We start from the raw sequence: 14,707 nt of genomic DNA, 5'->3' as shown, positions 1-14,707 counted from the left end.
GTGAAAGTATTATGGCGTAACCATCCAACAGAGGAAGCAACGTGGGAGTCCGAAGCAGACATTCGAAGAAAGTACCCCCAGTTGATTGAGATGTCAGGTACACTTTCTAACTCGTTCGAGGACGAACGCTTGTTTAAGTGGGGGAGAATGTAATAACCGAAAATTTTATATATACTGATTAACTCAAAGAGTTTTAAAAAAAAAATTTAAATAGTTAGTAGGCCTAATTTATTATTACATCTATTGGTTGGATAATAAAGTAGTTGGGATAAAATATATAGTAAAAAGTTAGAGCTATATATATATATATATATATATATATATATATATATATATATATATATATATATATATATATATTCTGCGCGGCACATGAAAAGACCTAATATGCCGTGGTCTTAGTTAATAATAAAGAAAGAAAGGAGAAAAATACGTATCGAGAAGGGACCTTAGGCGGCTATCACTGCTCGGGGAGAAGAAAGAACCAGGTATACATATGTTCATATGAACATATCCTACTACTGTGATTCAATTGGTATATATTTGTTATTATTTTTATCAAGATAATAGTTATAGCAATGGGTAGGGAAAGACATAATGAATTGACCATGATTAAATAATTAGTGGAGTTAGTCTAAAAGTTTGGATTTCAAGATGAATAATCTGACATGGAAAGTAATCCCTGTAGGCTACAATTCATTTTTTTGCCTCTTTAATTTGGAGATAATGCCTAATAATTGGAATATGATGATAATGATTAGTTATAGAGTAATCATGTGGCAATGATTAGATTTGAGCACGTTAGAGAAGAATTGGTAAAAGTCACCGTGACATAATGAAGTCACTGCCCCGGCTTGGTTTACGTCGTTTTTTTTGACATAGATTTTCATTAATTGAATCGAGGGTTAGACTTTGATTTTTGATTTATTCTAAGATTATGGGAATTATTCGCGTAAACTAATTAGGACGTGTTATTCAATACTTTGGATAGATTAAGGCCATTGGAGACTGTTTGGTTGGTATTCTAGACGTCGCAAGGTTGGGGAACCTCCCGTTAGCGAGGTAAGTGAGACTTTAAACTTTGATACTTGCTTTTCTAAAATCCGTTTTGAAAGTGTGTTTCTCTGCTTGGTCCATGTGTTGGGACAAGCGTGCACTTGGCAGAGTCGGTGGTCTTAGACTAGCCGCAAATATATTATTTTATGAAAAAAAAATATTATTTTATAAGTTGTTTGATAGTGTGATACGGCTGTGCGCCATGAGGTTGAGTCTTATAGTTTAATTCGGTTGTGAGCCATGGTGTTGAGTTTGATACGGCCGTGCGCCATGATATTGAGTTTGATACGGCTGTGCGCCATGATAGAGTTTGATACGGCTGTGCGCCATGATGTTGAGTTTGATACGGCTGTGCGCCATGATGTTGGGGCATTATGTATGCCTTTGTACATCCCGAGCATTGTGTATGCTCTGTTACATATTTGAGGCATTGTGGTGCCGTTGTGGACTCGTAGGTGTGTTGGTAAATTCCTTTCACTGCAATTATGATAAGTCCTTACTGGGTATCCTTGTTGGTTAATTCTTAATAACTCTGTTGATACACATAGATTGAGTTATTGTATAATTATCATATTTACTATATTATTCGTGTTGCAGTGTGTTTGTATTTTCTAACACTTGTTCCAGAGGTATTTAAAGTGGCGGGTCGAGGATCTGGGTTATATTTACGTATAACTCACTCTTTACCTGCAACTCTATGCAGATACCGTTGCGGGAGATAGAGCTAGTGGCTGACGAGTTGTTCGAGTGGAACCTATTGCTGAGGTGAGCCATTGCATTGTTCGTGGAGGCTTTCATTCAGACTTGCTTAGTTCGTGTTAGTTATCTCTTTTTTTGGGAGGGGTTTGCATATCCGTCAATAAAATTCATATTACTCTGTTAGATGCTCCATGGTCTTAGTGTGGGATTTGGGCTAAAGTTTTATTATTTGAGGGATTGTTGGTTTTTCTATCAATTCACTAAGGTGTTGAGCGATACTCGTTACCTCTTTAATTATTAATAATACTTTAGGCGTGCACTTTTTCTCTCAGTGTTTGTGTAAATGGTTAAACGTTAGAGAAAGGGGTCGCCTGGCAGGTGGCGTTAGGTGGGTGCCAGTTACGTCTAGGGGATAGTTTAGGACGTGACAGTCCTCTCACGACAGTTTTGCTTTATGTCCGTCCTTCTAATACATGAACATAAACTGTCATCCATAGCACATGCACACGCTGGTGTTGGGGAGAAGAAACTGGGGGTTGGTAGTTGAAAAAGCTTTCCAATTGTTCATGTGATTGAGAGGGTATACATCACACTTCAGAACTCAGGTTCTCAAAGGCAGAAATTCTCAAGAGTATATGTAAAGCGTGAAACTTAAGTGTGGTGTTGAAAGTACGTGCACTCTTCTATTTACTGATTGATTCTTTTCTTCATTTCTATTTCTTTATAAATTTTACTAATACCATCTCATTAGATATTACACCTTTCAGGTGTTACATGTTTATCTTCAATACTTATTCTAGTATTAATAGACTTTTTTTGAATACTTATTCTAGTATTCATAGACTTCATCAAATGGAGCTGAATATCCCAAGCTAAGTAGCAGAATACTAGAAAAGTATTCCAAACCTGTTCTGTGGGCATTTCATTTTTTCTTTTTTGGAAAAGTACAGCGGAACATTGCTTTTAAGATAGAAGGTTTCTTATGAGGGTGATCGCTTATGCCCATACCAATAGCATACTTTAAAGTTTACACAGAATTCCCATAAATATAACACTCATCTTTTGTTTCCTTCTTCTCTCTACAAATTATGGACTTACACGTACATGCTCCCAAATACGAAATCTTGCACATTCTGAATGACCCAACCTCTTTGAATTAGAGTTGTATGAACAAAATTGACTTTAAAGATCAGTTAAACATCTACGATGAGACATCTACATTGTGAACTAAGAAAAGAGGCACCCAATGAGTGAAGTGTATACCTATTTTTGACTAACAAGTTCTGGAGGCAAACATGCAACATAGGAGAAGAAATGGAGCACTTCCACATTTAATGGATGAACTTATGTGATTAAAGTTAAGCTCCAAGAAGTAAAAGAGAAAATAAATTCATTCGCCAAAGCTGAGATGGTTCGAACATGTGAAAAGGAGGGATGCAGATGCCCCGGTGAGGTGTGAGAGGTTGGCCTTAATGGGTCCAAAGAGAGGTAAGGTAGGCCTAAGAAATATTATGGAGAGGTGATTCGGTAGGATATAACGGAGTTTTAACTTACTGAGGACATGAACATTGATAGCAGGGTGTGGAGGTCGGAAATTAGGATAGGAGATTAGTGGGTAGTCGAGCGTGTTTCTATGTTGTACCAGCAGGTAGTAGTATTAGTCTTATACTCTCGTATTCTTTGTTCTATTGTTACCTATTGTTTCCTTCTCTTCAGTTAGCTTATTATCTTATTGATATGTTACTGCTTGTTGATTTCTGCCCCTTTTTTTCATTTTCCTTGAGCCGAGGGTCTTCAGAAACAGCTTCTCTATATTCACAAAGTAGGGTTAAGATCTGCATACACAGTACCTTCCCCAGACCCCACTTGTGAGATTACACCAAGACACGTATGTTGTTGTATATAACATAGAACTTCCCTGTTCCACCACCTGATTCAATTGAACCAAAAACCAAAGTACTGAATAAAGTATTCCTGCCACATTAGTACCCTATTCCACCACCTGATTCTATTGAACCTAATATCAATACGGCAATACCGAATAAAATATTCCAGCTTTTAGCTTCAGCAGAATAGTTTTAAAGCACATCATTACCTTATGACAGGTACTTGGATCCTGGAGCAACCACAAAAGACAGTCAATTGCCATATACTGCCAGTCATCTGATGAGCGAGCTATATTGCACAATGCCTCTATAATACCAGGACATGCAGCAACAGGCCCTCGACCAAGTTTGTGATGACAAATTGTCCTCAGTAAACCAATTCCAGCAGGGGAATTTTCATTAACAAGCCCACCCCACATTCCTGGAAGCTTTGCTAGAAATTCCGGCTTGCATATAGTAGGAAGAAATTCAGGTTTGAAAGCAAAGCAATTAATAAGCTGAAGGGACCAACACTGTAGCTGACTAGCCCATTCTTCTGCTTTTCTGGACTCCATTTCAACTCCACCCATGCCGCGCGTAAGAAGGTCACAATGATAACTAAGTCTTCTATCAACATACTGGTAAAAATGGGAGTAAACAATTTCAAGTGAACTCATCGCGAGTTGGATGGAGAGCTCTAGAATCTCACCGTGACTTGCAACAGTTGGAAAGGTGCTGGCATAGGTAGCTAAATGTCCTAACGCTCTCACTGCAACTCTCTGTTCCACCCAAGTTAGCCTACCTCTCAAAAGTTCAACTAAAGGAGGGATGACTCCAGCACGCACAGCTCTTTCAGCAAACTCTTCCATATTCATGGTGTACGATCCAATTATATGTGCCGCATAATAAGGTATATATATATTTTGGTCATGTGAAAGCCAGCGGCGGTTCTTTAAACCCTTCCAAATAAGTGCTGACATGCATTCAAATATCCCCAATTCAATAAACTCCGGATCATTAGGATGCGCCATGGCTGTATTCCATAGGCCACTAATGGGAAGAACTTGACCATCATCATCCTGTGAGGGAAGTTCTCGAAAGAACTTCAATATACTTGCTCGGCGCTTGCTTGGGTTTGCTTCCTTCATAACACAGAAGAAGCATCCAGGATACGGACAGTCAGCAGAAGCTTTCTCCATGCTCATTCGACCGAAAGAGCCAGAATTCACTTTTTGATCCACCTTTTATAGGCAACGGTACCTGCAAAGATATGTTGGATTGCATTTGTAAGTTCTGAAATGCATTTTGCACCATAAACCACAGGAACAGTAAGAAGTCAACAAATGTGCATAACATAAGAACTTTGATACTCTTCCATTAGTCACCGGCAACACATCAAGTTAGAGGCTTCGCACCAAAACAAAATATATTTTTATACATTTTTTTTAATGACCGAGAAATCCATCTGAAGCTGACCCTTTGGCCAACCGCAGCTTTCGAAACTCGGGATGATGGGCCTGCCCCTCTACCCTTCTTCACTTAAATACCAGAGTTAGTTCGCTTGGCGTCGGGCTCAAACCTATGACCTAAAACACAAGTCCCTCAACCTGTGCCAATAAACTCGTGAATTTGGTGCTTCATCGCCCCTCCTGTCACATTTGCTTAGGGCAACAGTAGATCCACGTATGATAGGACATTAGTCAAAACTAACCAAATAACAAGTAAATTGGCCTACCACATCACAAACGGAGCTATAAAAATAGTAAGGAACTAGAAATGTGGAAATTAAACTTAAAAATCCCAGTACTTTCACATTTACCATTTCTTAGACAAGTTCCACAATCAAGTGGACTTCTTTATCCAAGTTCAGTAACAAATTACACAATATCACAGTAAAAATCTCGAAGACAAGAACTTTTAAAGAACCCAGTTACACTTGTACCTTAAGGCATCAATCACTACAAGCAGGGCGAGCAGTCCATTTAAAGATGAAAAAAAAAGACAAAATGCATAAAAGTCCTAGTCTAAAATGCAAATGAGTCTTCCAGAAAACAGACAAAACCACTGATCCTTCCCATAAAGTTGGTATCGTGCAAAATCAAATAGATCTAAACAACAATTAAAACAAATCAAGAACAAGTTACACTTAGCAGAAGCTATAAAGAAAATTTGAACCCCATATAATTGTAGATAAATTGAGATTCATAAACAAGCAATAAAAACAAGAAAACAAACCAACCTGTCTTATGTATACGCAGTAAATAAAAACCAAAATCAAAGAGAAGAAGTGAGAAAGGAGCAGAACTTGGGGCTATGAAAAAGAGTAGAGAAAGAAGCAGCTCTCGGACAAAAAGATTGTGCTTTTCTTGGAGAAATTTTGGATAGTCAAATTTTAAGACCGGTTTTTGAGTAAATTTCTCTTTTCTATTTTTATGCAGAAAATATAGCTGCAGATTACGAAATTAATTCCAGTGAAGGAAAGAAGGAAATAGGGGTTAGGGGGTCAGCTTTCTTTTTCTTTATGTGGAACAGACGCGTTTTCAGTCGCACTTATCTCACGCGCTAGTCGCACTTATCTCACGCGCTAGTCGCTACCCCCAGTGTTTGGCTTTGTTGGTGGTCTTCTCTTGGAATCTTGGATTTGAAAAACTTTTATAAACCAAATAAATGTAAATAAAAAAATAGACCGAGGACCCGTTTGGCCATAGATTTTGCCAAAATAAATTTGGATTTTATTTGGGAAACACATATTTGGCCATAACTTTTACCTATATTTTGGCCAAATCCCAAATTTCAAAACCAGCTTAATAGCTAGTTTTGGGCAAAAATAATATACATTTTTTTCCAAAATAAATTTGAGAAATATATTTTGAAAACATATGTCCAAATACATTTTCATCTTCAAATCAAACTTCACCCAAATCAGATTTTTTTAAATAAATTGGGGAATCTATAGCCAAACGCTAGCTTAGTTTTCCTGAAATCAAATGAAATGTCCTTAAAAACAAAATATATGAGAAAATTAATTCTTAATAAAAACTAAAACGTGACTTTTACTTTATTTCTATAACTAATTGAATACAGTATATTCTTGAATTATTTCTCTAATTTTTTTTCAAGAATAACATATTCTTTAGATTACCACCTAATCGACTACAAGAAAGTGAAGACACAAATGATATAAAAATTATAAGTTATCTTTATTTTTTCAATGAATTGATTATTGTTAAATTTGATGGTAAAGAAGACTTAGGCATTATTTTTTATTTTTTAAGATTAAGACGTCTAAATCTAAATACACATCTAAATATCAAGATGTGTATTAAGATTAAGACATTTGAATCTACAAAAATTGAATATTAAGATATGTATTAAGTTTTGAATAATAAATGATTAAGACTGTTTGTTTTAACATCTGAATGTATAAAATTTATCTTTATTTGAAAATTAGTAAACATAAAATTTAAATAAAATACTAATTAATACTATAATATTCTATCAGTAAACTATATATTTTTTTATAAAAAAATGATATTTAGTGGCGGTGATGGCTAATGGTGGTGCTTGTGAATGTCGACTAGAAGTGGTGATTGGTGGTGGTTTTGGCGGTTCTAGATAGTAGCTAGTTGTGATTGACGGTGGTGGCAATTATGGTTGAGGATGGTGATGGTGGGTGGTGATAGTTAATAATGGTGGGTGATGGTAGTGGTGGTAGTGGTGGTTGTGATTGAGGAAGATGATGGTAGGTGCTGGCAATTTATAACGGCGGGCAGTGCCGGCTTTGGTTGTTGATGGTGATGAGGTGGCTAGTTGTGGTAGTTGAGGTGGATAAGTGTGTGGTTGTGGTTGAGAAATGGTGGTGGTGATGGTGGTAGTAGTGATGGTGGTGGTTGAATATGGTGGTGGTGGTAGCTGGCATGGTGGTAGTTGATAATGATAGGCGGTGGCGACAGTTAATAATGAATGTCGATAATAGCATTTAATGAAATTAAGTCTTTGTTATAGATTTTAATCATACAGACCTATTCAGACCCATTAAGTGGTTGTGAAATAAAAAAATACATTTAATGATTAAGATCTGAATGATTAAGATCAAACACACTTAATGTCTGAAATCTGAATAATTAAGATTCAGACCTTTATTAAGTGCAGCTTTTATATGGGAAGAAGTAGTGGTGTACCTCATTAAATCAAGTATTTAATGTTCAAAAAAATAATAACTGAAAATTGATCTGATATGTCACAACCCAATTCTTCCTAAAGGTCATGATAGCGCACAACGTTACCGTAAGGTAAGCCAACAGTGAACTAACTATGTGATCTTTTCTTTTAAAAATTTAAAATAATTAATTGTTAATTATTCTGAATTCAAGAAGTGAAAAAGGTAGTAAAATGAGAAAGTAAACAATTTTAAAAGCAATGGGATAAAGTAATTACTCAAAAACCAACAAGTGTCTGCTAGCATAAATCTCCAAGACCTGGTGTCACAAATGTATGAGTTACTAGCAGAATATACAAAAGAATATTATACTATTGTCTGAGAATAGACAGAAAATAAAGCAAAAGAAAGACTTTGGCTGTTGCAGAACGAGCTTAGAAGACAGCTCACCGCTAAGTCTCGTAGTAATCAAGGATGGACCTGCCTCATATCCTGCACGATTAGTGCAGAAGTGTAGCTTGAGTACATAAACAACATGTACCCAGTACGTATCCAGTCTAACCTTGAAGAAGTAGTGACGAGAGGTCGACTCCAACACTTACTATGGGCTAACAATAAAATAATGGAATTATAACTAAGCATGGACTATATAAATACAACTGAAACACAATAATAAGAATAAATGAACAATTCTTTCACTAATAGTAAGTCCCAGTTAATTGTCATCATTTAACAAATTAATCTATCAAGCAAATGAAACAATATCAATTATAGTTGGGCATCAAAAATTATTACGCACGAATTATGCCGAGGTCGTACGGCTCGACCCAACATACAAATATTTAAATTATGCACTGTCGAGGGTCAAATGGTACGAACCATAGATGCATCCATTCTATTACCGAGGCGTTCGGCCCGCTCCACAAGAAGAGAAAATACTTTATAAATAACCGATTCAAAGATTATTAAGAGGCTAATATTCAAGGAAACATCAATTCTCATTAACGGTCAAGTAACCCGTCCAAAACTCAAGTAAATGAAATTCGACCTTTTAAAATTCCTTTATCAAATCCGATATGACCTATGCATTTAAACTAGCAAGTAGGGTGCAACTATCGTAAGTATCACATGATTTGGATCTTAAATTTCCCGGACATAAGCATAATTAGTAGCTACGTACGGACTCTCATCACCTCATGCGCACGTAGCTTCTATAAATAGGAGTACATATTAAATCAATTCACTTATGGGTTAATTCTCTCTTACAAGGTTAAAAAAGAGACTTACCTCGTCTAAAAGCTTACTTTCCGGTATACAATTGTGCTTTAAACCCTCAATTCGGTGCCAAGCGACTCGAAATTAGTCAAATATTATATAAAATTGTCAATACATGTTCAAAAATTCATATCCTAACTATTAAAGTGATTAACCAACCCCAATTGAAGAATTCCTAAAATTCACCCCCGGGCCGATGTGCCCGATTCCGGAATTTTTCAAAGAAAGTTGTTACCCATAACCTCATGAACTCAAATATATGATTTTCACTAAATTTCATAATTATTTTCGTGGTTAAATTCAATTTTTACTAAAACTAGGTTTTCATCTAAACCCATAATTTTCACTAATTTACTTGTTAAAATCTATCCATGAACCGTGTATTTAACCCACATTAGGTAGAAATTACTTAACTCAATTAGCTAGTGAAAATCTCTCTCTAACCAGCTCCAAAATCGCCTCAAGAAGTGTAAGAAATGAACCAAAAATGTCTAAATCCCGTATTAAATGAGGTTCTGTCTCCAGCTATTCCCGCATCTACGGATCTAGGGTTGTAGCTGCGGAAAAGTCATCGCAGGTGCGGTCCTAGCCCAGGCTAGTTGGCTCCGCTTCTATGGACGGGGGTCCCGCTTCTATGGACGGGGGTCCCGCTTCTGCAGAGGCTTCTCCGCTTCCGCGGACCACTTGCCAAATGTCCAAAGCCGCTTCTGCGGCCAAGAGCTCGTACCTGCGGCTGGCCAAGCGCAGGTGCGATTGCACCAGAAGTTGGGAGCTTCAGCTGTTGCTCCCAAGTTCCAACTTAGTCCGAGCCTCGTCTGATTAACACCTCGGGCCCTCGAGGCCCCGCCCTAACATAAAGTTTGAAATCATAAAACAGACTTGCTGCCACCCTCATAATGCATAAAACATCAACAAAACTAAGAATCACACCCCAAAACAAATTGAATCAATTTAAGAACTTCAAGTTCTTCAAACTTACTCCGAAAGTGTCTCAAACATACTTAAAGTACTCGAAATGAAACCAAATTTTGCGTGCAAGCCTTAAATCACTATACAGAACTATTCCTGATCTCGAGATCCCAATTGGGCCTCAATAATACCAAAACTTACTCCAAACCAAATTTAAAGAACTTTAAAACTTTCAAAGAGCCAACTTTCACTTTTAGGCACCGAAACGCTCGGGGTTATCTAAAATCCGATCCGGGCATACTACCAAGTTCGAAATCATCGTACGAAACCTATTGGAACTGTCAAATCCTGATTCCGATGTCGTTTGTGAGCACGTGATTTTTGCCTTATGAAAACTACTCCAAAATAAATCAAAAAATAAAATAAATTTCTTTTACTGTGTAATTCTTGAATTTGCGTGGAATTAAATATTTGTGTTACGTCCGTAAATGTTTACTTTGTCATAATAAATTGAAAAAAAAAAAAAATACATGTTGCATGCATATAGGATTTAATTATGTATTTAAAAGATAATTTAAATAAAATCACAAAAAATATGCATTCGTTCTATTTTTAAATGTGTCGTTATGTGATTAATGTTTTATCTACGTGTTAATGGTTATTAAAAGATAATTAGTATTATTATAATGATAATTTTATTTTTATAATTTTTGATTAGGATTTTATTAATTAATAATAAAATAAAAATATAAGTTAGAATATGAAAATCGGACCTGGATTAAAATCCAGGCCCAAACGAAATGAATCCCACAGCCCAATCCAAACAAGTCTGTCCGATCCAATTCGGCTACGTCAAACGACGACGTTTCATCATCCTCCATCAAGGGTCGTTGGATTAAGTCCATCCAACGGCCAAGATTTAATCACCCTAACCCGAGACCCGTACCCGATCTAATACCCGGTTCAACCCGTCCCCTAACTTAAACCAAACGACATCGTTTGGTTAAGTGAATAGATCTCAGCCGTCCATCCTGCCTAATCCAACGGACAATATCAATCCACCCCACCCCTATATAAGTCCCAAGCCCCTACCCCGGCCCCGAACCAAACACCCCCCTCCTCTCACTGTTCATCATCGTCCTCAAACCCCCACTCTTAACCCTAGCCGCCCTAGAATCCCACCGCCTGAAACCCGGCGGCATCAACGCCGCCGGTCACCAAAATAACACCCTAGAATCCCCTGAACATCCTCTACACCGATCTGACCTTAGTTTCCTTCAAATCAGACCCCAACTCTTCGAATATTAAATCGAAGGTGGGTCTGAAAACTTAAACCTTTCCAATGGCTCTCAAATTAACACCGCAGCTTCTCCTAAATTCCCTCACCAAGGATCTGTTAGTTGCATGGTTCGAATCATACTAGAACTACTCGAATCTTCATTTGAAGATTCGAGTACAACCTGACCTTATCCCAACCTACTTCAAACTCACACCAGTTACCCCCTGACCTCCCTCGTGCCTAGAACATCTTTGGTTTCCCTCGAATCTAACCAGAAATGAGTAAATCCCAAATCGAACCTTTAGGAACCCTAGAAATATCAAACATCTGGATTTTGTCCAAATTGATTAAAAGATTGAGGTTTAATCGACCTTAGTTGAAGTATTTTCAGTGGAAAATACTTCGACTAAGGTCTATTTGATTTCAAACAAAGTCCGAATCCAAGTTGAGTCCAAGTCGGAATAAAATTGAAGGATTCAGAGGTATTTTTTCTATTTCTTTTGTGTATTCTACGTGTATTGTTGTCTGTCTTAATAGCTTGTTAAATTTTTCATGATTTTATTTGATTAATTCTGTCATCTTTGTCTCATGCCCGTCTATATGATCAAATATGAAATTATTTCTGTTGGTTGTGATTATTTACAATGTAAGTAATCGACTCGATTAAGTTCGTCGATTAGTTATATTGTGAATTATCATTTATGATAATGCTAATAGAAACAGTCTGCTTCTATTGTTTTAGACTGATTATGGACAAATGTTGTAAATAGTCCACTGATTAATACTTGTCAATTAAAGCATGTTTGTTTGCAAATCAGTAAATTCAAATGTATGATGTGTATACATTGTTTTCTGAACAGGGCATTGTCAGTATATTGACAATGCTCCTGTGTTTGTTTGATTTATTGTTCGAAGTTAAAGCTCAGTTCACTGAACTCAGTGTAATATGTTGCTATGATGATTGGTTCTGAATTCAGTATGATTCTACAAATGTTTGATTGGATGTAATTGTGTTAGGAGTTACATTCTTAGTCAGGATTCAGTCCAAACTTTAGGATTGGTTATAGCTGCTTAAACAGATTTTAAAATCTGTATTGTGAGATTCTGAATTTAAGACAGTAATAACAGTAATTACAGTAGAAAATCTGGGACATTTTTTGGACAGAATAGTGAGGGTAATATGATATAATAGTGAGCTGATAGTGGAGTGATAATGACTATTAGTTAATGAGTAATAATGGGGAACAAAGGGTAATGGGGCTGCTGAAAAACAGGATAATAGCACTCAATAGGATTTAAAGTATTCAAAAGTAGTTTTAATGGAAAAACTTTCTGATTTTTAAAGGAGAAAAGGGTCCATCCAGCATTAAAAAGTATAGGACCAGCCCTGTATAAATACAGGAGCTGGACAGACAGATTTTAAAGGAGGAAAATCAGACTTGAAGAGTTTTCAGAGAGAGAGAGAGAGAGATACAGAGAAGAAAGATAAAATTTGAGAAAGGAAAATCAAGCAGAAACAGAAATCTGAAAAAGGAAGATAGAAAGAAAGGAAAACAGAAATATTAAACAGAATTCTACATCGGAAGTTAGTATTGAAGCTGATTCTGTGTTTTGAAATTGAAAGCTTTTTCAGTCTACTTTGTTTTAAGTCTCAAAAATCAGAAATATTACTCTTTGTATTAAATCTGTCCGGATTTGTTCGATATCATTGTTCAGTTAAAAATCTGAAATTTCTTAAAAGTACTGTCACTGTGCATCTGGGTTCCTCGGGTCTTATTATTGCTCAAATCTGTGGGAATACTGGTATTTTGCTGTTTTTGTTACTGCTGCAACTGCTGAAACTTACTTCTTCTACCTCCATTTCCAGGTACATATCCTTTTAAATTCTATGTTGGAAAGAGATTCAGTATGACAGATAAATGAAGCTTGAATTGTAATAATATCTTTATTCATTTGAGCTCTTTAATTAAAAATTCAGTTTTGTTTCTGGATCAAATAAGTAGTATATGTTGATAGGATGACTGTAAGTTAAATATCCTTTATTGAAGACTGTATAAGTGTTGTAACAAGGTTAATTTTCTAAATTTTCATTAAAGTATAGTTGTGATTAAGATTGTCAAGGTAGGAAACATGGCATAAAGTGAGCCATTATTTAAATTTTATGGTGTTGTTAGTTAAGTAAAGAGTAATGTAGAAATATCAAGAAAACTACATTACTAACTCTTGTTGTTAAATAAGGTTAAGATGGTATTGACGGTATATTTTTATAAGATAATAGATGTGTGTATAAACGTTGGCGAAAGGTGATATGATATAGCTTGTTACGATGTTAAAACGTTGAATGTTTACGACATACAGTTAGGTTGCACGTGAGGTAATTTTATTGAATTGGCTTGTATAATAATTCCTTTCCTATAAACTCGATGCCTATCTACCTTCATAAAATAAATTAACCAAATAATTAGGCCTATTGGATTAAAAGCAAGTATATGAGAATAAAATGAGATGTACAAATTGCAACACTTTACATCAACGACAATTAGAAATAGGACTTGCATTAAATAGAAATAATAAAAGTTCTTGAAAAAAAAAATATTCTTCCCTTTATAAATCATTTTTAATTTCATATACAATTCATTATTGGGCATATAGATATATATGTCGTATTTGTGAAGAATAGTATTAATCATGTTCTTATTCTTTATTTTGAATTTGAATAGTCTTGGATGAACATAAATTATACGCGGAAATTATAATCGACGGGCGACCTTTAATAAATTGTGAATTTTTTAGAATTAAGGGGTATCTTAAATGGAGATTTCTCATAATAATAAACAATTTGAAAAAAAAATAAAAAAATCCATAATACTATTAACAAAGATTTTGCGCAATCAGGGATGCGTTCGCGCGCCCTGATTATATTTTAAAAGTAAATTCGGATTATGCGTACGCGCAATTTCGAGCGATTATTTAATAAAAACGAATTTCTTTGAAAAATATTAAATAATTTCATATAATCCGAGATGTGCAGTTCATTGTCTAAATACATGGGTGATGATGTTCCTGATTTTATTTTAAATTTCGAACATATGTTTTTTTTGTTGATAAAAACTATAACAATTTTATTGTGTACACGTACGCGTGGCATGATCCCCGATAATTATAAAAGGTATATAATACGAATATACGTACGCGTAATTCGTCCATATAAGTGTAAACAATAAGTAAAGAACGGTAGTAAAATCATGCAATAAAACGTATTTAATAGAATCAAGATAATTAAGCCAGTAATAAAAACAGTTAAGCGACCGTGCTAGAACCACGAAATTCGGAAATGCCTAACACCTTCTTCCGGATTAACAGAATTCCTTACTCAGGATTTCTGGTTCGCAGAATAATAAACAGAGTCATATTCTCCTCGATTCAGGAATTAAAATTGGTGACTTGGGACGCCTTAAAATTCCC

The 14,707-nt window shown here is 35.7% G+C and overlaps 1 protein-coding gene across 1 annotated transcript in view; it reads right to left on the bottom strand.

Moving 5' to 3' along the window:
• The window catches only part of LOC107793541 (uncharacterized), a 28,985-nt gene extending 22,914 nt beyond the window's left edge, over positions 1-6,071 (bottom strand). The window contains exons 1-2 of the mRNA XM_075225078.1: positions 5,860-6,071; positions 3,851-4,880 (exon numbers count right to left, since the gene is read on the bottom strand). Coding sequence (XP_075081179.1) covers positions 3,851-4,825 — 975 coding nt within the window. The 5' untranslated portion in view covers positions 4,826-4,880; positions 5,860-6,071. The remainder of the gene's footprint in view (positions 1-3,850; positions 4,881-5,859) is intronic.
• Positions 6,072-14,707: the final 8,636 nt, after the last annotated feature.

Source organism: Nicotiana tabacum, chromosome 11 (assembly GCF_000715075.1).
Source record: "Nicotiana tabacum cultivar K326 chromosome 11, ASM71507v2, whole genome shotgun sequence".
NCBI lineage: Eukaryota > Viridiplantae > Streptophyta > Magnoliopsida > Solanales > Solanaceae > Nicotiana > Nicotiana tabacum.
This window is presented reverse-complemented; position numbering and strand designations above follow the sequence as displayed.